Source organism: Schistocerca nitens, chromosome 1 (assembly GCF_023898315.1).
Source record: "Schistocerca nitens isolate TAMUIC-IGC-003100 chromosome 1, iqSchNite1.1, whole genome shotgun sequence".
Taxonomy (NCBI): domain Eukaryota; kingdom Metazoa; phylum Arthropoda; class Insecta; order Orthoptera; family Acrididae; genus Schistocerca; species Schistocerca nitens.
The window spans coordinates 658,542,026-658,567,706 of record NC_064614.1 but is presented as its reverse complement, the minus strand read 5'-3'; the positions used below and the strand labels follow the sequence as shown (position 1 = coordinate 658,567,706).

Genomic DNA, 25,681 nt, shown 5'->3' with positions numbered 1-25,681 from the left:
CTTTGTTGCCATGTAGGTACCATTAGCGGTGCGATAGGTCAGAACGGCCTCCTTGTAGTACTCCTCCGGTCGGTGTGCGTAAAGGGTGGAAAGACATCCATAAACAATCGAAACTTATCATATTGAATGTACTCAAGTCTTTTATTGATGTAGCAGACAGTGAAGAAGTGAGGAATAACTTAAATTTGCGCAGATTCAAAAACTTATTACTAAAGCATGTGGTGTTTCCAAGTTGACTGTAGACCTTATTAGCAAATCTGTGTAATTGACAGAATCTTCAGACATGAATGAGTGTTTCGATTCTCCAAGAAAGGGATACAAACACGAACAGAAATCAACCAACTTTGACGATTTTAACAAAGAGCACGTGCGTAGAACTGTACTTGGATATTACGACAGAGGAGAGTATCCAATGGCTAAAAAGTACAGGCTGACCTCTGTGAAAAAATTAATTACTTGGGCCCAGAGGCCTCTGTTCTTCATCTTCTCCACTCCCTTGGTATCGGATTCAAGAAGTGTAATGATGGGCAGAAATTCTTAATGGAACACAGCAGCAAGAGCAAAGTTTTTGCATACAATGTGCTTCTTGCGTGTTGGAGACACCAGGCCTGTAGTGTACTTGGATGAAACTTGGGTTTCACAGAACGACACCAATAAATATATATGGCATGACTCCAAAGGAAAATGCCAACTGGTAGATGTGGCAGATTAATCATCGCCCATGCTGGTTCATTAACCACAGGCTTCATACCAGAGGCCAAACTTGTTTTTCGTGGTGGGAAAAGTTCTTGCCAATCCGATTACCTTTCAGAAATGAATGGAGAATTGGTTCATTTGACTGTTTTCTGCACTGGAAGAAGGGCCAATTATCATGATGGATAACAGCAGCTACCACTCCATTCTGATACAAAAGCTGCCACGTTCAAATTGGCACAAGTCAGATATTATGGAGTGGTTAAAGAGAAAGAATGTTTAATTTTCAGTCAATCAAATGAAGGCTTTCCTGTGTAAGGAAGAAATCATAGGTACCAAGAAGACTTACGAATTAGATCAACTGGCAAATGAAATGGGACACCAAGTGGTATGTCTACCATCGTATAACTGCCAGTATAATCCCATTGAATTGATATGGGCCCAAGTAAAGCGAGAAGTAGCAAAAAGAGATACTACTTTCAAACTTGCTGATGTCAAGAAGCTAACACACGAAGATCTTTACAATGTTACTCAGCAGGACTTAGAGAGGTGCATAAAACACACAGAAGCATTGCAAGAAACTGATTTCTTGAACCAGGGTTTAAGAGACACCACAGTGGAATCTGTGATGATACACCTGGCTGAAACAAGTGACAATGAATCTGAAGAAAGGGGCCAGATGATCCTACAGTTTAGGTAAGTGCCGGCTATGTAAAAAGCTGACTCGATTTAAATGTTTGTCTATTCATTTCAGTTACAGATGACATACAAAATAACTACACTTACTTTTACATAGCATGTATTGGTGTTTTAAGTGATGGATGCTATGACGAAGGATATGTAATAGCAGCCAGTAAAATATTTTCGGGAAGTAGGGAATATTCTCAGTCATATTAAAGTAAGCTGTCCAAACAAAACTCTTGGCAACAGCCTACGACGACTCGCGCACTGCTGCGCATGGAATGTCATGGAAGTAATTTGCCTCTGTACGTGATATGACACAATAATGATGTCTGAAATGTTACCAAAAATAATTTTGTAGTTCTCTTAACAACTTTCTCGTGGGAAGCCCTACAGAATGAAAATTCATCAACGACTACATTTTCCGCTACGCAGTTGGCACGGTTTCACACCTCTTGTAATATTTTATTTTTTGTCTCAGAATACGTTTATGTTTCTGAAATAAAAGATGCAGCATATGCTTCTGTAAACTTTGAGGATTTTTTTCCCCAATTACATTAGTGATTCTGATACTGCCACAGGTTGAAGTAAAAAATTATTTTCCTCCAGAATTTCTTGTAATGTTAATTTTCATTTTTTTTTCCTAGCAGCTAGTGAGAATTTTCTTTTGGAAAGTACTCCATCGTATTCTAGACTAAAAATAGAGTCCCCCCCCCCTTTTTTTTCGAACATTGGAACCTATCACTATATAATAATAATAATAATAATAATAATAAAAACTGGCAATGCTGTAAGATGGTGAGATGACCTTGAAGCCCTACTTTCGTGCCGGCCACTATAGCAAATTAATTGCTTCATTTATATACCACAAATGTAAATCTCATTCCTTCCTTGTCATTTTCTCAGAATGTAATTGTATATCAATATAATTCTTTAAGCAGTGAAAACATTTTTAGTTTCAACACGACAGACATACTGATTTGTTACTCCGAGTGGGTAGTTGTACTAGACACAATGTTAACAAGTTTTCCTGTTCTGTGCAACGTCTTAATGTCATTTTCTTTTTTGTTATTAAACTAAATTATTTTTTCCATTCTTTTTTGTCAGGTAGAAGTGTTTACATCATGGGAGAACAGTATCCGTATACTTGGAACAAATGGCGCTACATCATATTTGGTAAAACTGTTCTCTCACCTAATAGCACATGGCTACTTCAGGCAAGTGCGTCGATTAGTTGACAGCCGAACACCACCGATGATGGGACCCAGTTCTAATCCACCTACACAGCTGGCAGCCTGCCTTTTCGAACTGATTGCACGGCCACTTAATGTTGTCACAAGAGTTCCAGATAACCGTTTCAGGTAGGAAACTTTGTCATCTTACATCTGAAACGTTGTGCAAAAATATTGTATTATATGAACCAAAAGGGAAATGTACTTTGGTTTTGAATAGTGGTAGTGAAAAGTAAGCAGAACTTTACATAGCTGAGTTTGTTGTGTTGTTGACTGCTGTATAGGTATTGGCACTGACCTTACAAATCTACTGTATCATTTATGTTTATATGAAATCAGATGTGCATGACTGCTCAATTAGTTCATTTTCTGCCCAGCGAAATGATAGTAAGTAAGACAGACAACCCTGTTGGAAGAACATTCGCATCTGAGCATTATACCAGAGGTTGAAAACACCACTTCAGTTGTAAAGTTCTTTTATTATAACATGATCGGTTCTGGGCTCTTATACACCCATCTTCAGGTGTTGTAATTTGGTGCTGTGAGTACTCAATGCTCTGTGCCCGTAGGTAGCACACCGCACCTTATACACGTCTACTGCGGCGCTCAGGGGTCACAGCACCAAGTTACAACACCTGAAGATGGGCATATAAGAGCCTGGAACTGGTCGCTTTATAATAAAAGAACTTTGCAACTGCAGCAGTATTTTCAAACTCTGGAATAAGGAGGACATTGGACTCACATTTGAGGAGCTGGGAAAACTGAAGAAATCTAAACTTGCCGTTTTGTGTTTGGACTGTCTGTGCATTTTCCCATATGATTTTGATTGACTTGGTAATTTCTCAATATCCGTGTCAGACTTTGTGCCTATGAATACTACTTGAAACATTATCACTTATTCCAGATCAGGTAACATAGGAACAAAAGTATTACTGAGGTAGCAACAGCCACATTTTGGTTTTAGTCTGACAGTAATGTATTTGAACTATTGCCCTTACAGATTTATTCTGGCAGTTGCTTCTTCACATATTGACATCAGTCTCACCATATTCATTGATAGTCTCACAAATTTATATGAAATACTGGGAAATTTTGATAAGTAACACAACTACTGGTAAACGTAATTCTTATGACAGTTTTGTTCAAGTACTCAGATACCATCTACAGTTCTTTATTGGCTGCTTTGTTAGTTTACACAGAAGTTCATCAGACTCTGCATGAATGTTCAAGGAAGTTTATTACCTGACAGACTGATTTAAATTTGGTCATATTGGCATGTCAAAACCACAATCAAATCCAAATTTGAAGACTGGGTCATCAATGAAGTACAACAATTGGAAGTGAAAGCATGTTTATTATTGACACTAACATACAGCCAGAACAGAGCTGAACTCTTGGACACAGATTGAATATTCCAGGATGATAGTATATACACAAACATAGAATATTCCAAAATAGACAAACATTACAGAGTTAAGCTGTATCAAGAACCTTCCACAAATGATAAATAACAAATAACTGTTGGTGTTTCAGTTTGAACTGGCAACTTGCAGCATGCCAGCCAATGACGCTGACGACTACGCCACACACTTCAAGGCTCACAGCTCTTGGCAATATAATTTATTGTGTGTCAGATGCCTAATTGAGATTTCATCTGTAGGATTCTTCTGTAGAAATGAATTGTAAAATTCATGGAATCTTAAGAACATCTCATTTTTGATCTTGTTGATGTGTTAGATGTCACACATATGGTAGTACATTACAAGGCCCCAGTTGAATGTTTGCTATTGAAGAAGCTATATGTGTGTGGTGAATGCAGTTGTTGGGAAAAAATGCTCAAAAGAGAATGTTTCGAAATCAGTATCAGAAAATCCAAAGCATTATACAAAAAGGTTCTGTCATTGTTATATAACTGTACACAAAACATGGATCGATCATTGCATCCTAGAGACAAAATTGGTCAAAATAGTGGATTGAGGGAGAGGGGGGGGGGGGAGAGAAGAGAGAGAGAGAGAGAGAGAGAGAGAGAGAGAGAGAGAGTTTCATTCAATTTCATAAGGCATTATCATCATGAAAGGCTATTTGAAACATGATTTTAAACTTAGCCTCTGATCGTGTTAAGTAAATTATGCCATTAAATAATTAATATATTTAAATTCTTTCTTTCAAATGCTTGTGCAAATTATTATACAATTTTAATCTCAGGTAGAAAATGCTGTTTAGGTTTTTTTTACTTAGTAAATATTTGTCCAAACTGGTCCTTGTTCCATGAGAATGTAGGGAAATATTTATCATATACTAATGTTCTTGTTGAAGTGCACAAAATATTGAAAAGATGAATTCAAGTGACACAGTAAGGATACTCAGTGTTTTTAAATTGTTTCTTACAAAAATTACTTTTTACAGCTATGATCCATTCTGCAGTTTGAAAATGTAATGCAGTCAGTCAGACCTGTTGTTTTTGTAATAATATATTATTTTCATCAGCAACTGGATGTGATTGCTATAGAAAAACAGACAGTGTCAGACCTGTTGTTCTTTCTACTGCACTATTATATTATTTTCGACAGCAACTGGATACAATTATTATGGAAAAGCACACACATTATTAAAATTTTTGTGGTGAATCGAGATCTTTTAGCACTTTCACAACACAGCAATGGGAATTTTATTTCTCCTAGTGTGATGGTGCACGTAATCGTGCTTTCTTGCATGTTGGCACTGCTTTTCCTGTTTCTCACCAGTTGATTAAAACACCATAGGCTTCTATTTTGATATACTGATCTTCTATTTTGAAAGTCCATTATTTTAAACAATGAGGGTTCACATAAGATAATTTTATTCTAAATTAATCATGAATTATGTGATATCTCATTTGTTCAGAAAGCTCTCTTGTTGAAGGGGCACACAAAATTGCATTCACTGCTGTTCGTTGGGCCTGGCTGATATTACATCAAACATTAGTGTGCTTCTCATACTATAATTAGAGGAGTTCAGCATGAGCCACAAGCCCAACGGGAATATCTTAACATGAGTCACTGATGACCCTTGTTGGCACGAACATGTTATGCTGGAATTCCATAAATTTTATTTATTATTCCAGTAACACTAAAATAGAGATTGTTTATCACACTACACAACTACTGAAATTATGATAGCTGTGTGTTGCGTAAGTACTTGTCGAGATCAAATTGAAGAAACGCTGATAGTAAATTGGTTAAGAGGTTGGTAGCTGTGAATACATAATAAATGGTGATGAAGCAAATATGAATATACTGTATGCAGAATGGTTTTTTTTTTTTTTTTTTTTTTTTAATTTTTTGTTGACTTGAGGACTGTGATGAAATTTGGGGTTTTTCTTCATGTCAGTCAGGCCGTAGCCGCTCACCAGGACAGAGCAGCAACAGGGAACTAATTGATTTTGTGACATTTTACAAATTCCTAACCAGGAGCAAATTATATAGTTTCACCTGTGTGGTTTTGTAGTTTAGTTTTTCAACTTTTTCATCTTAATTTAATATTTAATAGACACATCTCGCATTTTTGTTTGTGTTAGAAAATAAACCGATTTTGTGACACATTATAAGTTCTTAATCATATGCGAATTATTTTGTCTGATTGGTGTGCTTTGGTAGTTCAGGTTTTGAAACTCTGCATGTTGAACTAATTTATCAGACAACCTTTTTGTGTTTTCGTTAGTGTCTACAGTAGAGTTCCGCAGCGCATGTCGATAGTCCTTTGTTTGTCTGTGTAGTGTAATTTTCCATAGTCTTTAGTACAGACAGGAACTGTGACTGCTGCATGCAGATGAGAACCAAGTTGGCCACACTTCGCTCTCAGCTCCCACTGTGATGGCTTCAGTTACACAGCCTGTTTACTCTCAGCTCCAGCTATGTTGGCTTCAGTTACACAGCCTGAGATTGCATCTTTGGGATGGCCATGGGGATCAAATGGACATCCAGCATGACCCTTGGGTCCACTGATCAGTCTGCACCAGTGGCCAGTCCCCTTAATGCTAGCACTGAGGCTGACCCTTCACTCATGGTGAAGTGAGAGGGCATCCTGGGGCGTGACAGGTTATGAAGAACTTTCCAAGGGGGCCAAATGTAAGACCTCCCCAGATAGTCTGACAAATAGGTTCCAAGTGCTGTTCTGTGGCTGACACTGTCCCTCAGCTGGATGCAGTCACTTGTCTGTGTAAGAGGAAACCTCTCAGCCTGCAAGATCTGGACAGTCACGGGTAGTGGGATTATTGGTAGTTGGGAGCTCCTATGTTGGGAGCATTATGGGGCCCCTTAGGGATACGGCTGCCAAGGAGGGGAAGAAAGCCTGTGGAGGGAAAGAAAGCCAATGTGCACTCTGTGTGCATACCAGGTAGAGTCATTCCAGATGTGGAACGGTTCCTTTCAGATGCCTTTAAGAGCACAGGGTGCAGCCACTTGCAGGATGTCGGTACCAATTATGTGTGTCGCTTTGGATCAGAAGTAGTTCTCTCTACCATCAGTATTACAGTTGTTAATTGTTGTATCTGTGTTGGGAAGGCACCACAGCTCCAAGTGCTAACAGAAAGCACTGAAACGCAAATTGTTATAGGCAACTGAAAGCTGGCTTAAGCTGGAGGTAAGGCCACTGAAATATTTGTGAAGGAATTAATTATGTTCAGAAAAGACAGCCCAAATGCAGTTGGGAGTGGCCTGTTTGATGCTGTTAGTAGTAGTTTACCTTGTAGTCAAATTGAATTAGACAGTTCCTGTGAATTAGCATGGGTAGAGGTCATTCTTGGCAACCGGAATTAAATAACTGGATCCTTTTACCGATCTCCCAACTCAGATGATACAACTGCTGAAAGTTTCAAAGAAACTTGAGTCTCATTTCAAACATGTACCTGACTCATGAATTATAGTTGGTGGTACTTCAGTTAACCCTCTTTCTTTTGTCATCAGTCTCCTGACTGGTTTGATGCAGCCTGCCACGAATTCCTCTCCTGTGCTAACCTCTTCATCTCAGAGTAGCACTTGCAACCTACATCCTCTATTATTTGCTGGATGTATTCCAATCTCTGTCTTCCTCTACAGTTTTTGCCTTCTACAGCTCCCGCTAGTACCTTGGAAGCCATTACCTCATGTCTTAACAGATGTCCTACCATCCTATCCTTTCTCCTTATCAGTGTTTTCCATATGTCCCTTTCCTCTCAGATTCTGCACAGAACCACCTCATTCCTTGCTTATCAGTCTACCTAATTTTCAACATTCGCCTGTAGCACCACATCTCAAACGCTTCGAATCTCTTCTGTTCTGGGTTTCCTACAGTCCACGTTTCACTACCATACAATGCTGTATTCCAGACATACATCCTCAGAAATTTCTTCCTCAAATTAAGGCCGGTATTTGATATGAGTAGACTTCTCTTGGCTAGGAATGCCATTTTTGCCATTGCTAGTCTGCTTTTGATGCCCTCCTTGCTCCGTCCGTCATTGGTTACTTTATTGCATAGGTAGCAGAATGCCTTAACTTCATCTATTTCATGACCATCAATCCTGATGTTAAGTTTCTTGCAGTTCTCATTTCTACTACTTCTCATTACCTTTGTCTTTCTTCGATTTACTCTCAATCCATACTGTGTACTCATTAGGCTGTTCATTCTGTTCAGCACATCAAATAATTCTTCTTCACTTTCACTCAGGATAGCAATATCATCAGTGAATCATATCATTGATATCCTTTCACCTTGGATTTTAATTCCACTCCTGAACCTTTCTTTTATTTCCATCATTGCTGCCTCGATGTACAGATTGAATAGGAGGGGTGAAAGGCTACATCCTTGTCTTACGTCCTTTTTAATACGAGCACTTCGTTCTTGGTCATCTACTGTTATTATTCCCTCTTGGCTGTTGTACATATTGTATATGACCTGTCTCTCCTTATAGCTTACTGCTACTTTTTTCAGAATTTCTAACATTTGCACCATTTTACATTGTCGAACACTTTTTCCAGGTCAACAAATCCTATGAACGTGTCTTGATTTTTCTTAGTCTTGCTTCCATTATTAACCACAATGTCAGAATTGCCTCTCTCGTCCCTTTACCTTTCCTAAAGCCAAACTGATCATCATCTAGTGCATCCTCAATTTTCTTTTCCATTCTTCTGTATATTATTCTAGTAAGCAACTTGGATGGATGAGCTGTTAAGCTGATTGTGCGATAATTCTCGCACTTGTCAGCTCTTTCCGTCTTCGGAATTGTGTGGATGATGCTTTTCCGAAAATCAGATGGTATGTCGCCAGACTCATATGGTCTGCAGACCAACGTGAATAGTCGTTTTGTTGATCTACAGAAGATAATCCCTTAGCTAAAAAGTGAGTGCACACAGGAACAGTTTAGTGTAGAGGTCTAAGGGTGACATCTTTGACTAATAATCATAACGCTATGGGTCCCAGGTTCAAACCCAGCTGCTGCTTATAGATTGAGTACAAAGTGTAAGGAGTCACCCTCCTTTTGCCTTCGGTCTTGTAATAGATGGAAGAATCAGCAGTGATAAACAGCACGAGCCTGTACAAGGCAATGGAAATCACAACATTCAAGACACACAATGTGTATTCACAGTACTTTTGCTTGTAACTGAAAAAGTGTCATAATGATCACTCTGTCGGCAAAAGATTCTGGATTAGTCTCCATTATGATCTCCAAGAGGGGCCAGCCAATAAGGAGGTAACTGTGAGAAGAAGATTGAATAGCCAATGAAAGAGTGATGTCCTATGAGTTGGAGCATGGAATTTGAAGAATTTGAACTTGGTAGGGATGGCAGAAAATCTACAAAAGGAAGTGCGAAGGTCCAATCTAGACGCTTATGCTGAGCAAGTGTTTAAAGAGACCAAACAGCTACGGTCATCGGTTTCTATTCACGTCCCAGGACAGAAGCAGTGCATCCAATGTCTGTGTATGGAGTAAATTCTGCGTGCAAGTGTGAGAAAGTGTTCCAAATGTTATGTAACATGTATCTGAGGTAGAACTTCAGGAACCAACCTGGTATACACCTACTGGAATGTGTAAAACTGTCTAAAAACCACATCCAGGCTGGCCAACAGACCAACCCCTCACCATTAATCTGCCGGGCAGATTCGATACGGGTCTAGCGTATCTCCTTGTACCAGAAGTGGTCGTGTCAACGCACACAGCTATCCAGATGGGTTTCAGTCTAGGTATAGTGAGGATCAGTGAATAGAAAATGGAAAGAGAATAAGCATTTAGAGGATAATGATTTATGTCCAGACAGATGTAAGGTAATAAGTAACAGTGCACAGAAAATTTTATAATGGGAGTGGGATTACTTACACAGTGCAAGGTAAGCAGAAAGTGAGTCACTGTGCATACTTCAGTTCTAGAGTCAATCTCGTCAGAATAAGCAGCAAACCAATGTCAATAGTACCTTGGATTGCAGTATTCCATCCCAGACAGGAAGCAACAAAGTTGAACAGAGAAAACAAAATAAGTTCATTTTGGGTATAAATGCTCACCATTCTTGCACTACTTAACTAACACTTTGAAGAAATTATTACAAATTGAATATGTGTTTCTTGCTTCCTGCTCATCGTACAAGTTCTAGTTTCTTACACGATGACTGAAACACATTTTGTAGACATTTTCGTTGTTTATTATTGTCAGATCAACTGTTCAGAATACCATTTCTACACACGATTGAAACAAATGTACAAACTTCTGAAGAAAGGGAATTTATTATGTTTACGGGATGAACAAAAAACAGACTGAGACAGAGGTACACAATGCCCATATGTATGAGCTTGCATTGCCCATAAGAACTTTTGAGAAACAAAGTTTTTAATTACAATAATTTTATAATTAGAACATTAGTTTTGACAAAAGTTCACATTTTTAGAAAGTAGCAGATTAGAGTTATGAGAATATTGCATTGGTTATACAAATCTTTTACAGTTTGACTATACAATGGTCCGAATAAGGAATTTTTCATAATCAATAATTTTTCAAACAAAATATTTTTGAAAAAGCAATTGTTGTCTCAAAAATGGCAAGGTTTTAGATGAGGTTATGTCAGTACTAATATAAATAATTTTCATCTGTGTACACATTTTATGCAATACATACTTTATAAACAGTGTAAGTTCATCATATTTCTTTAAATAAAATATTTTTAATAAAAATAAGTGCTCTGTTACAATCAGGAGACTGATAACTAAATAAAGTTTAATTTGAAAAATCTTTAATTGAAGTCTGACATTTTCTGGAACATACTGATTATGTTAGCTTCAGCTGGATAGTTATAATACTCAGTTCTACAAATGTCAATTCTTATTATATAAGTAGATAAAAATGATACTGATTACAAAATCCGGTGTTAAAGGGAACATTTCTCGTATGATAGCTCCTTAAATATTGGTGTTCCGTGTACAAAAATTCAGATATGTGTCATTAAAGAACTAATTACCAGGTTATTGGTACTCAAAGAACCATGAAGCAAAATGACCATATTGACTAATTCTTAATCACGTTTTAAAACTATATATAACATGCAAAATAATCCTGTCAACATTATGAGTGATGGAAAGACTTAAAAATAACTTCACAGCAATCAAGGATTTTTCTTCAAAACTATGTTACTAACAGAAATATATTCACTAAAGTGTGATCTCTTTGTTTAAATTATAGCAGTAAAATCTTTTGACATTTCTCCAGTAACAATCACCCCCATATACTTTTACTTATAAATTAGTTTCTAACATACTTCCTGTTACAATGCCACTCCCCCTTCTGCATTTCCTTTTATACATGTTTCTATTTTGTTAATTGAATATGTCCAGCTTTTGTTTCTGCTGTTCACTATGCTATTGTCAGCAACATTACTTTACTAAACATTTTTCACAGTTAACTGTTATTGCTTTATCATACTGTCAACATGTTATCATTGCAAAGTTATTATATTTGGAGTCCCAAATGATGGTGGCAGAGTTTGGGCTTGTTCTGCACACCTATGTGGTGCATTCACCGACAGCCAGTGAGTGGTTAGTAGTGTTCTGGGCGCTCTGCTGTGAATGTTGTATACGATGCAAGCATTAAATGTGATCATAGTGAGTTATTTAATGAATTTTTATTCCATTTGTTGCAAGCTGATAGGGCTGATGGTGGTGGCGAATGACAAATTTTATACACACAAGCGAGAGACATAATTTGCAGGATACTCGCTTACTTCAAGCATACAGCCTCTCTGTGGGCATACCCCAACTGTTGCTTGTAACTAGCAACAATGCAGTCCCCATCCTTGTTCCGACCTGCACAAACTGCTATCCTTCATGGATCAGACTATAGCTGTAATCCATATTTGTATTAGAATCATAAGACCCACTGTCAGCACAACGTTAAATTATCTATCTCTTTGCTGCAAATACATACCACAAGACACAGTGAAAATGAACTTCCACAGTTCAGTAATAAAAATCCTTAACACCATCATCATTATCAGTAGCATCTTCAGTGTCCTCATAATAGCTTAATACATCACACATCACCTCAACCTTCACTGTATCGTCATAATTTGCAAGGAACCTCAGCTCATCATCATAATCTACATAAATGTCTGTGTCTGAAGGGATACTCTGCAAATCACACTTAAGTGCCTGGTGGAGAGTTCATCGAATCACTTTCACAATAATTTTCTATTATTCCATTCTTGAACGGAAAAAACAAACATCTATATATTTCTGTGCGAGGTCTCATTTCTCTTACAGTGATGATCGTTTCTGCCCGTGTAGGTCGGCATCAACAAAATATTTTCGCATTCGGAGGAGAAACTTGATAATCAAAATTTTGTGGGATGGTCCCACCGCTACGAGAAACACCTTTGTTTCAGTGATGTCCACCCCAAATCCTGTATCATGTCACTGACACACTCTCCCCTGTTTCTCAATAATATAAAACGTTCTGCCCTTCTTTGAACTTTCTCAATGTACTCTGTTAATCCTATCTGGTAAGGATCCCACACCATGCAGTAGTACTGCAAAAGATGATGGACAGCCATAGTGTATGCAGTCTCTTTAGTAGGTCTCCTAAGTGTATTGCCAATAAAACACAGTCTTTGGTTTACCTTCCCCACAACATATTCTGTATGTTATTTCCAATTTAAGTTGTCCATAATTGTAATTCCTAGGTATGTACTTCAGTTTATGGCCTTTAGATTTGATTGATTTTATTGTGTAGGCGAATCACGTGTAGTGAATCACAAATCCAGCCACGTAACTGAGATGATACTCCATAAGCATGCAATTCGATTACAAGCCGTTTTTGAGGTCCAGTGTCAAAAGCTTTCTGGAAATCTAGAAATACAGAATCAATTTGAAATCACTTCTCAGTACCAATCAACTTCACATGAGTGAAGAGCTAGCTGTATTTCACAAGAATGATGTTTCCTACATCTGTGTTGAATGTGTCAATAGATCATTCTCTTCAACATAATTCATAATGTTCGAACAGAATATATGTTCCAAAATCCTGTTGCATATCAACATTAATCATACGGGCCTTAATTTAGTGGATTACTCCTAGTACCTCTCTGGCATATTGGTGCGACCCATTCTACTTTCCAGTCTTTAAATATGGATCATTCGTTAAGCGAGCAGTTAATTTGAAAGGAACCTAATTGGTATGCAGTATTGACCAGAAGACATACTTTTATTAAGTGATTTAAATTGCTTCATTACACCGAGGATATCTAATTCTGAGTTACTCATGTTGGCAGATGTCCTTGATTTGAATTCTGTAATATTTACTCCATCTTCTTTGATGAAGGAATTTAGGAAGGCTGTGTTTAGTAAGTCTGCTTTAGCAGCATTGTTATCAATTGTATTTCCATTGTTATCATGCAGAGAAGGCACTAATTGTGTCTTGCTACAAGGATACTTTACATATGACCAGACTCGCTTTGGATTTTCTGCCAGGTTTCAAGAAACAGTTTTGTTGTGGCAACCATTATAAACATCTCATGTTGAAGCCTGCACTAAACTTCAAGCTTTTGTAAAATATCGCTAATCTTGGAGATTTTGCATTTGTTGAAATTTGGAATGCTCCCCCCACCGCTGACAATTTTCTGACCTGTTTTGTGTGCTGTGGGGGATCATATCCGTCACATGTTATTTATTTGGTTGTAAATCACTCGGTTGCTATCAATACTATTTCTTCGAATTCAAGCCACATCTGGTCTACACTTACATTGTTTGTTTGGAAGGAGTTGAGATTATCTCCCTTGGAGATGTCAAGCAAATTTTTATCTTCTGTTTTGAATAGATATATCTTTCATCTAATTTTTGAGGATTTGGGAGTTATGTTATTCAGTCTTGCTATAACAACACTGTGTTCACTAACTCTGTATCCATTTTTATTCTCGTTATTAGCACAGGATTATTCGTTGCTAAGACGTCAAGTGTCTTCACAGCCATGAGTGGGCTCATGAACTAATTGATGAAAATAGTTTTCAGGGAATGCATTTAGCATAATTTATGATGCCATTTTATTTGTCTCTCTGGATTTAAACATGTATTTTGCCTACATATTCAGTCAAAACAACCTTAGGTGACATTAAAAGGAAGGGTGGTAACATTGAGTGCAGCAGGAATGCCACTGTTAAATGCAGAGGAGAGAGCGGATAGGTGGAAAGAATACATTGAAATCCTATGTGAAGGGGAAGATCTGTCTGATGCGATAGTAGAAGAAACAGGAGTGGATTTAGAAGAGATGGGGGATCCAGCATTAAAATCAGAATTTAGAAGAGTTTTTGATGACTCAAGAGCAAATAAGGCCGAAGGGATAGATAACATTCCATCAGAATTTCTAAAATCATTGGGGGAAGTGGCAGCAAAATGATTATTCATGCTGGTATGTAGAATGTATGAGTCTGGCGACATACCATCTGCCTTTCGGAAAAGCATTATGCACACAATTCTGAAGAGTGCAAGAACTGACAAGTGCAAGCATTATCACACAATCGGCTTAACAGCTCATCCATCCAAGTTGCTTACTAGAATAATATACAGAAGAATGGAAAAGAAAATTGAGGATGCACTAGATGATGATCAGTTTGGCTTTAGGAAAGGTAAAGGGACGAGAGAGGCAATTCTGACGTTGTGGTTAATAATGGAAGCAAGACTAAGAAAAATCAAGACATGTTCATAGGATTTGTTGACCTGGAAAAAGTGTTCGACAATGTAAAATGGTGCAAATGTTAGAAATTCTGAAAAAAGTAGCGGTAAGCTATAAGGAGAGACGGGTCATATACAATATGTACAACAGCCAAGAGGGAATAATAACAGTAGATGACCAAGAACGAAGTGCTCGTATTAAAAAGGATGTAAGACAAGGATGTAGCCTTTCACCCCTCCTATTCAATCTGTACATCGAGGCAGCAATGATGGAAATAAAAGAAAGGTTCAGGAGTGGAATTAAAATCCAAGGTGAAAGGATATCAATGATATGATTCACTGATGATATTGCTATCCTGAGTGAAAGTGAAGAAGAATTATTTGATGTGCTGAACAGAATGAACAGCCTAATGAGTACACAGTATGGATTGAGAGTAAATCGAAGAAAGACAAAGGTAATGAGAAGTAGTAGAAATGAGAACTGCAAGAAACTTAACATCAGGATTGATGGTCATGAAATAGATGAAGTTAAGGCATTCTGCTACCTATGCAATAAAGTAACCAATGACGGACGGAGCAAGGAGGGCATTAAAAGCAGACTAGCAATGGCAAAAATGGCATTCCTGGCCAAGAGAAGTCTACTCATATCAAATACCGGCCTTAATTTGAGGAAGAAATTTCTGAGGATGTATGTCTGGAATACAGCATTGTATGGTAGTGAAACGTGGACTGTAGGAAACCCAGAACAGAAGAGATTCGAAGCGTTTGAGATGTGGTGCTACAGGCGAATGTTGAAAATTAGGTAGACTGATAAGCAAAGAATGAGGTGGTTCTGTGCAGAATCTGAGAGGAAAGGGACATATGGAAAACACTGATAAGGAGAAAGGATAGGATGGTAGGACATCTGTTAAGACATGAGGTAATGGCTTCCAAGGTACTAGCGGGAGCTGTAGAAGGCAAAAACTGTAGAGGAAGACAGAGATTGGAATACATCCAGCAAATAATAGAGGATGTAGGTTGCAAGTGCTACTCTGAGATGAAGAGGTTAGCACAGGAGAGGAATTCGTGGCAGGCTGCATCAAACCAGTCAGGAGACTGATGACAAAAGAAAGAGGGTTAACTGAAGTACCACCAACTATAATTCATGAGTCAGGTACATGTTTGAAATGAGACTCAAGTTTCTTTGAAACTTTCAGCAGTTGTATCATCTGAGTTGGGAGATCGGTAAAAGGATCCAGTTATTTAATTCCGGTTGCCAAGAATGACCGCTACCCATACTAATTCACAGGAACTGTCTAATTCAATTTGACTACAAGGTAAACTACTACTAACAGCATCAAACAGGCCACTCCCAACTGCATTTGGGCTGTCTTTTCTGAACATAATTAATTCCTTCACAAATATTTCAGTGGCCTTACCTCCAGCTTAAGCCAGCTTTCAGTTGCCTATAACAATTTGCGTTTCAGTGCTTTCTGTTAGCACTTGGAGCTGTGGTGCCTTCCCAACACAGATACAACAATTAACAACTGTAATACTGATGGTAGAGAGAACTTCTTCTGATCCAAAGCGACACACATAATTGGTACCGACATCCTGCAAGTGGCTGCACCCTGTGCTCTTAAAGGCATCTGAAAGGAACCGTTCCACATCTGGAATGACTCTACCTGGTATGCACACAGAGTGCACATTGGCTTTCTTTCCCTCCACAGGCTTTCTTCCCCTCCTTGGCAGCCGTATCCCTAAGGGGCCCCATAATGCTCCCAACATAGGAGCTCCCAACTACCAATAATCCCACTACCCGTGACTGTCCAGATCTTGCAGGCTGAGAGGTTTCCTCTTACACAGACAAGTGACTGCATCCAGCTGAGGGACAGTGTCAGCCACAGAACAGCACTTGGAACCTATTTGTCAGACTATCTGGGGAGGTCTTACATTTGGCCCCCTTGGAAAGTTCTTCATAACCTGTCACGCCCCAGGATGCCCTCTCACTTCACCATGAGTGAAGGGTCAGCCTCAGTGCTAGCATTAAGGGGACTGGCCACTGGTGCAGACTGATCAGTGGACCCAAGGGTCATGCTGGATGTCCATTTGATCCCCATGGCCATCCCAAAGATGCAATCTCAGGCTGTGTAACTGAAGCCAACATAGCTGGAGCTGAGAGTAAACAGGCTGTGTAACTGAAGCCATCACAGTGGGAGCTGAGAGCGAAGTGTGGCCAACTTGGTTCTCACCTGCACGCAGCAGTCACAGTTCCTGTCTGTACTAAAGACTATGGAAAATTACACTACACAGACAAACAAAGGACTATCGACATGCGCTGCGGAACTCTACTGTAGACACTAACGAAAACACAAAAAGGTTGTCTGATAAATTAGTTCAACATGCAGAGTTTCAAAACCTGAACTACCAAAGCACACCAATCAGACAAAATAATTCGCATACGATTAAGAACTTATAATGTGTCACAAAATCGGTTTATTTTCTAACACAAACAAAAATGCGAGATGTGTCTATTAAATATTAAATTAAGATGAAAAAGTTGAAAAACTAAACTACAAAACCACACAGGTGAAACTATATAATTTGCTCCTGGTTAGGAATTTGTAAAATGTCACAAAATCGATTAGTTCCCTGTTGCTGCTCTGTCCTGGTGAGCGGCTACGGCCTGACTGACATGAAGAAAAACCCCAAATTTCATCACAGTCCTCAAGTCAACAAAAAATTAAAAAAAAAAAAAAAAAAAAAAAAAACCATTCTGCATACAGTATATTCATATTTGCTTCATCACCATTTATTATGTATTCACAGCTACCAACCTCTTAACCAATTTACTATCAGCGTTTCTTCAATTTGATCTCGACAAGTACTTACGCAACACACAGCTATCATAATTTCAGTAGTTGTGTAGTGTGATAAACAATCTCTATTTTAGTGTTACTGGAATAATAAATAAAATTTATGGAATTCCAGCATAACATGTTCGTGCCAACAAGGGTCATCAGTGACTCATGTTAAGATATTCCCGTTGGGCTTGTGGCTCATGCTGAACTCCTCTAATTATAGTATGAGAAGCACACTAATGTTTGATGTAATATCAGCCAGGCCCAACGAACAGCAGTGAATGCAATTTTGTGTGCCCCTTCAACAAGAGAGCTTTCTGAACAAATGAGATATCACATAATTCATGATTAATTTAGAATAAAATTATCTTATGTGAACCCTCATTGTTTAAAATAATGGACTTTCAAAATAGAAGATCAGTATATCAAAATAGAAGCCTATGGTGTTTTAATCAACTGGTGAGAAACAGGAAAAGCAGTGCCAACATGCAAGAAAGCACGATTACGTGCACCATCACACTAGGAGAAATAAAATTCCCATTGCTGTGTTGTGAAAGTGCTAAAAGATCTCGATTCACCACAAAAATTTTAATAATGTGTGTGCTTTTCCATAATAATTGTATCCAGTTGCTGTCGAAAATAATATAATAGTGCAGTAGAAAGAACAACAGGTCTGACACTGTCTGTTTTTCTATAGCAATCATACCCAGTTGCTGATGAAAATAATATATTATTACAAAAACAACAGGTCTGACTTTCTGCATTACATTAAATAATTAGCACAAAAAAATTCTTGCAAATAAAGCTTGATAATTTCCCAAATATTGGCAGAATTAATGAACATATATTTCAGTGGATCCAGACAAAACAGAAACACACAGCACATAAAATGCTATTTCATTCAGAAATAATTTCTATCAGAAACAAAAGTAGAAAAAAATAAATAAAATAAACAAAATTGCTTCTTGGACATTTCTGCATAACAGAAAGAGGATAGGATGACAGAAAAAGATAACATGATAAACAGAAAAATTGAGGAAATGATGTAGCACAGAAGGAAGAAAAACAGGAAAAACAGTGCTGTGTTTGCCAGACATACGTGAAGAGGGTTCATGACCCCCTGAGGGCACAGATTTTCACTTAAGTCACCATTGTTTTCTAAATCGCATGTTTCTCTTGAAGTTTTCTGTCTGTTTCTTGACACATCCTTGCACAAATTCGTAACAAAAGATAACATTGACATAAAAATTAGTTTTGTACAGATTTTGTTGTAATTTTACCTGTAAACATATCACTTACAACTTAAGTTTCACACAGTTTTCTCCACACTGAAGTTTCCAACATCATCAGATACTTACCAAAACAATGATTTTCAATATCATCCAAGTTAGTTACAAGCATGTTATTACGGGTTTGAGTCAACATCTTGAAATTTTCACCATGTTCATTACAGATACTTTACAGACAAATCTGCCAGTTCTTCATATTTGTTTGCATAGTACTCTTTCTTTGTCACTGTTTTGTGATGTTCGCTTAACATTTTGTTGCTTTGAATGACATTTAAATCTAAACTTTTTTCAACATCGCATTTGATATCAGTATTCTCAACTTTATTTTGAATACTGCCATGAAATACTGTGCCTTTACAGCAAGAAAATTAATAACCTTCTCATTTGTGTCCTTCCCTTGTACAGAAACATCCTCAATTCCAGTAAAAATGCTGTCTTTCCTAAAAGATTTTCTACATTTATCATGTTTAGATATTAATCTCCCCAGTTTAGTTCCTAAATTATTGAATCCAGTCTTGACCCAAGTTTTAAACACAGAAACCTTTTCTGAGGTAAGATTCAGTTTTTGAAAACCTATTTGTTTTTTATTCTAATTTTTGTCAGTAGTTGTTTACTGTTTGCCTGCATTATTGATTTTATTTCAGACTCCTTTGTAACTCTAATTTTAGCTATTTACTGTGTTCTGCTGTGTACCAAATCTAGAGTCTTACTTACCTCCCCTACATCATTAACAGTCTTGTCCAACTTTGGTGTTTCCCGTGCTATTTCACTGATCTCTTTTACCTTTCCCACAGTGATGTCATTTTAAAAGAGTTAACTGATAGTTATAACAAAAATCCAAAAATAAAATACAATTTTTCTCAACAGTCCACAGTATTCTTACTTTAGTGTGCCACTTTTTTCATCTGAGTATGTATTTTGTCACCACCATTTATTTGTTTCAGTTTCTGTATGTAGTTCTATTTACAGCATTGCAAAATACAAAATGCAGTAGTGTTTCAGTATACTTTCTCAGATACCAAACGAGAAATTTCAATTGTAATGTTCCTTTTTGTCAGTAGGCAGCAATGTTAAACATCAAAGTAGGTGTGTTTTAAGCATAAGTGTCCTCCATTTTACACTACTTAATTAACTTTGGGAAGAAATGATCACAACAAAAATATGTTTTGCTTATCTTTCTCTTGTGCTTCCTCCTTGTTGTCTGAGGTCGGGTTTGTTCATAATGATACATTTTTTTGCCATTTTTGTGATTTATCATCATCAGATCAGTTGTTCATAATACCATTCCTATACATATGTGAAATAAAGTGCAAACATTTTCAGATGAAAGAGAAGTGACATAGTATGTTTAAATGACAAAAACAGAACACAAAGTGAGACTGAGTTGTAGTTGGCACACGACGCCTATATCTATAATCACATTGCCAACAAGAATGTGAGAAACAGGATCTTTTTAAGTACAAGAACTTCATAATCAGGACATTAATATTGACAGAGTTTAATTTTCAGAAACCAGGAAATTAGTATTACAAGAATACAGCATTGATCATTCAAATCTTTCTCAATTTGACAATAAAATATTCTGGAATAAGAAATATTCTATCATCAGTAATTTTTCAAACAAAATGTTTTTGGAAAAAACAAATTCTTCTTCCAAAACAGGAGAAAAGGTTTCAGTTAAGATGCACTGATGTAAATAACTTTGTGTATATAGAAATTTTATGCTTTGTAGGCTTTTTAATTTCATCATTTCAACTAGCTGCACTTTTACAATCAGGAGACCGATAACTAAATACTAGATAATGAAGTTCAATTTGAAGTGTCTTTATATTAAAATTTTCACACTTTCCTGAACATACTGTAACATTTTTAATATACAGTATAAGAGAAAACTAAAGTGCTACTTTAATCATTATTTTGAACTTTTATTGATTTACATTATATGTCTGCATTGTACTAATGTCAACACCGAAAAAAGGCTTGTATTAGTTGCAATCCATACTGATCAAAATAACTACTTATATATATGGAAATGAGCATTTGGTGTATTGGCCGGGAGGCCCCTTATTGGACACTACTTATATATGATCACGTCTATCCCATAACTCATATACAAGTTCATATCAAGTGCTTTAGTAAATGTTGGTATCAACTACTATAAAAACTAAAATACTCCTGAACAGGCCATGAAGGCTCAACAGTACTGACCGGCCGCTGTGTCATCCTCAGCTCATAGGTGTCACTGGATGCGGATACGGAGGGGCATGTGGTCAGCACACGCTCTCCCGGCTGTATGTCAGTTTCCGAGACTGGAGCTGCTACTTTTCAATCAAGTAGCTCTTGAGTTTTCCTTGCAAGGGCTGAGTGCACCTCGCTTGCCAGCAGCACTCAGTAGACTGGATGGTCAACCATCCAAAAGCTAGCCCAGCCCGACAGTGCTTAACTTCAGTGATCTGACGGGAACCGGTGTTATCACTGCGGCAAGGCTGTTGGCATCAACTACTATAGTAATGGAAATTAATCGCTGGATCCAATACATTTCAAGGTATACATGCCAATATCTCCAGCAAAGATGAAGAGATAGGGCAAGAATATGAGGATACTGACCAGGTAGTTATGGGAGAATATGACAGCAGAAATGAGAAAAGAGAAAGAACAATTAAGCTTCGTTCAGCTAGTGATAGTGGATACGCTGTCCAAAAACCACAAGAGTAATTGGTATACATAGACTAGTGCGAGTTTGTTTATTGTTTGACCCAGGGATGGGAAAATTGAAGTTGGCTTATGTTGTGGTCAGACAAAGATCCTGAAATTAGGATATTGGCGTTTAAGGAGTACCTAGAACAGATATAGACCTGGAGCACAGTTTTGTGATGATGAAAAGTACACTGAAGTTTAGGAGACTCTGGAAGAATCAGTATGGAAAGAAGTGGGATATTGAAGTATTGAGGAATGATGAGAAGCATTTGAAATAATTTAATGCTGTAGATATTGTGACAATGAATAATCCAGGTGATAGTTCAGAATTACGTGAGTTTGAAATAAATAGGAATTTCAGGGAAGTCAACACGAATTGCTGTAGGAAAAATGGAAGGAAACAAAGAAGAAATGGTTGCCGGAAGGACTGATTCAGCGTATGGAAAAAACTAAACAACCTTCATCACAATTTAAAACTAGAGTATCAGTATTAAGAGTGGTATCACACCACAAGGCACTAACCGCTCCACACTAATGATAGTTCCCTGATGACTTATACTGATGACATTCTGTTTGGGTTGGGCGTGATATGCTTAATCGGGCAGGTAGGTTAGAAAATTTAAAAAGGGAAATGGATAGGTTAAAGTTAGATATAGTGGGAATTAGTGAAGTTCGGTGGCAGGAGGAACAAGATTACAGGGTTATAAATACAAAATCAAATAGGGGTAATGCAGGAGTAGGTTTAATAATGAATATAAAAATAGGAGTGCGGGTTAGCTAATACAAACAGCATAGTGAACGCATTATTGTGGCCAAGATAGACACAAAGCCCATGCCTACTACAGTAGTACAAGTTTATATGCCAACTAGCTCTGCAGATGATGAAGAAATTGATGAAATGTATGACGAGATTAAAGAAATTATTCAGGTAGTGAAGGGAGACGAAAATTTAATAGTCATGGGTGACTGGAATTCGACAGTAGGAAAAGGGAGAGAAGGAAACATAGTAGGTGAATATGGATTGGGGGGAAGAAATGAAAGAGGAAGCCGCCTTGTAGAATTTTGCACAGAGCATAACTTAATCATAGCTAACACTTGGTTCAAGAATCATAAAAGAAGGTTGTATACATGGAAGAAGCCTGGAGATACTAATAGGTATCAGATAGATTATATAATGGTAAGACAGAGATTTAGGAACCAGATTTTAAATTGTAAGACATTTCCAGGGGCAGATGTGGATTCTGACCACAATCTATTGGTTATGAACTGCAGATTGAAACTGAAGAAACTGCAAAAAGGTGGGAATTTAAGGAGATGGGACCTGGATAAACTGAAAGAACCAGAGGTTGTAGAGAGTTTCAGGGAGAGCATAAGGGAACAATTGACAGGAATGGGGGAAAGAAATACAGTAGACCCCCCTGCGGGTCCGGGGATTAGAATAGGCCCGAGGTATTCCTGCCTGTCGTAAGAGGCGACTAAAAGGAGTCCATCCCCCTCACGGGGGTAGTTAGCGCCTGCGTCCGGAGACGGACGGTTTCACGACCTATAATCGTGGTCTTTTTGGTTTTTCCTTCTCGTTTCTTCCTTCCTTTTGTTGGTTCCTTTCTTTGCTCTTCTCCACTTCACTGTCTTCCTTACTTTTTCCCTTGACTTCTCCTTGCCTTCTTCTCCTTGCCTTCTCCTTGCTTTCTCATTGCCTTCTCATTGCCTTCTTCTCCTTGCCTTCTCTGGTCTCCGCCTCGGCGTTTGAGACAGTCTGTCCTCTTTCTCCCTCTCTCTTCTTTTTCCTCTTCTTCCTTCCTCCCTGTGCGTGTCTGAAGGCCGACCCACGCGTTCGCACGCGTAGCCGGTGACGGGGTAACGCGTAAGTCCCCGCCCTGGGTAGACATGTAAGGCACGCGCGTACCCCCTGGTAAAGGCCAGGCCCGGGGAGGGGTGATTGCCTGAGCTGATACCTTCTGACCATGCCGATTGGTCCCTCCGTCTGTTTCTCGGGAGGTGTGACCTGAGGTGTAAACATTCACCTAAGGCGGGAGTGCCCTCTGAGAGGGTCCCCACAAGGAAGGAGCGCGCCATCGGAGACGCTGGCAATCATGGGGGATTCCTCCGCAATGGATTCTACTCCATCGCTTTCGACTTCGACCCACAAACGGAAACGTGACCAGCCAACAGTGACAAAAATACTACCGCCTGCCCCACAGTTCCTCGTAGTTTCTCGATCTGAGGACGGAAAGGATTTTTCCTCTGTCAACCCTTTCGTTATCCAGAAGGGCGTAGATGCCATAGCCGGATCTGTCAAATCCTGTACCAGGTTGCGTAACGGTACCTTATTACTCGAAACTGAGAGCGCCTTTCAGGCACAAAAACTGCTTCGGGCCACACTCCTGTACACATTCCCTGTCCGGGTGGAGGCTCACCGAACTTTGAATTCGTCTCGTGGTGTAGTCTATAGTAGCTCTCTCGACGGATTGACTGACGAGGAGCTTCAATCTTTCCTCGCTGAGCAGGGCGTGACGGCTGTCCATCGGGTCATGAAAAAGGTCAACAATGACCTTGTACCGACCCGGACACTTTTCTTAACCTTCGATAGTGTTAAGCTGCCATCGCGCATCAAGGCGGGCTACGAGGTTATTTCTGTTCGCCCCTATGTCCCGACACCTACGCGCTGCTACCAGTGTCAGCGTTTCAATCACACTCGACAGTCTTGTTCCAATGCGGCTAAATGTGTCACTTGTGGCAGGGATGCCCATGAGGGTGACTGTCCACCTCCGTCTCCTCGTTGTGTGAACTGTCAGGGTGACCATGCCGCATCCTCCCGTGACTGTCCTGTCTATAAGGAAGAACGCTGTATCCAGGAAATTCGAGTCAAAGAGAAAGTGTCCACCTCGGCTGCTCGCAAGCTATTGGCTAGTAGGAAGCCCACGCTGCTCCCAGCGGGGAAATACAGCACTGTCCTCGCCTCTCCTCGGACTACCCGGGAGGTAGCAACCCAGACATGCGATCTGACCTTCAGCACCACGGTCGTCCGTTCGGCCAGTGCTAAGATCGCGCGGTCGACGTCTCCTCTTCGTCCCATCACCCCACAGACACCAGCCCCTTCATCAGCTTCTGCTAAGACGAAGACCCAGAAGTCAGATGCACGGGCCTTCAAGAAGGAACCGTCCCGTGCAGACTTCCTACGTACCTCGACCTCCCAGCCTTCGTCCGGTACTTCCACCAAACGACCATCCAAGAAGGCTAATAGGAAGCACAGTTCTCCTTCTCCGCCACGGCGCGTTTCTTCTCCTGCGCCACCCAGCGGTTGCCGCCCCAGGCCGTCATCCCTTTCGCCTGGCCGCACCGCTGGTAGCCGAACATCTGGCCGTTCACCGGCGGAGGAAGCTCCCCCTCCCGGCCATCTTCCCAAGATGGCCGATGAACCTATAGAACCAATGGACGATGACTGTCCGCCTACTGATAGCGGCGGCAGTGCTCGCTCGAAGCCAGGCCCTCAGCGGCCTTCGAGGTGACCCCTTCTCTCATCTTCCTTTTCTTCCGATGGCACTTATTAACTGGAATATTCGCAGCGTTCGCTCCAACCGAGAGGACTTGAAGTTGCTGCTCCGCTCGCATCGTCCGCTCGTCGTAGCCCTCCAGGAAACGAAGCTACGCCCATGCGATCAAATTGCCTTGGCACACTACACCTCTGTGCGTTTTGACCTACCCCCTGTGGTAGGTATCCCAGCTCATGGAGGGGTTATGTTGCTGGTCCGGGATGATATTTACTACGATCCCATCACCTTGCACACCGGCCTGCAGGCAGTTGCCATCCGCATTACTCTCCCCACTTTTACGTTTTCCTTTTGTACCGTTTACGCTCCATCGTCATCTGCCGTTACCAGGGCAGACATGACGCAACTTGTTGCTCAGCTACCTGCACCATTTTTGTTAACTGGAGACTTCAATGCCCACCATCCTCTTTGGGGCTCTCCAGCATCCTGCCCGAGGGGCTCCTTGTTAGCAGACCTTTTCAACCAGCTCAATCTTGTCTGCCTCAACACTGGCGCCCCTACTTTTCTTTCGGACACATCTCATACCTATTCCCATTTAG

The 25,681-nt window shown here is 39.4% G+C and overlaps 1 protein-coding gene across 2 annotated transcripts in view; it reads left to right on the top strand.

The window, feature by feature from the left end:
* The window catches only part of LOC126258964 (ubiquitin-protein ligase E3C), a 199,980-nt gene that overhangs the window by 44,325 nt on the left and 129,974 nt on the right, over positions 1-25,681 (top strand). For both annotated transcript variants that reach the window (XM_049955684.1, XM_049955683.1), the window contains exon 5: positions 2,482-2,735. In XM_049955684.1, coding sequence (XP_049811641.1) covers positions 2,482-2,735 — 254 coding nt within the window. The remainder of the gene's footprint in view (positions 1-2,481; positions 2,736-25,681) is intronic.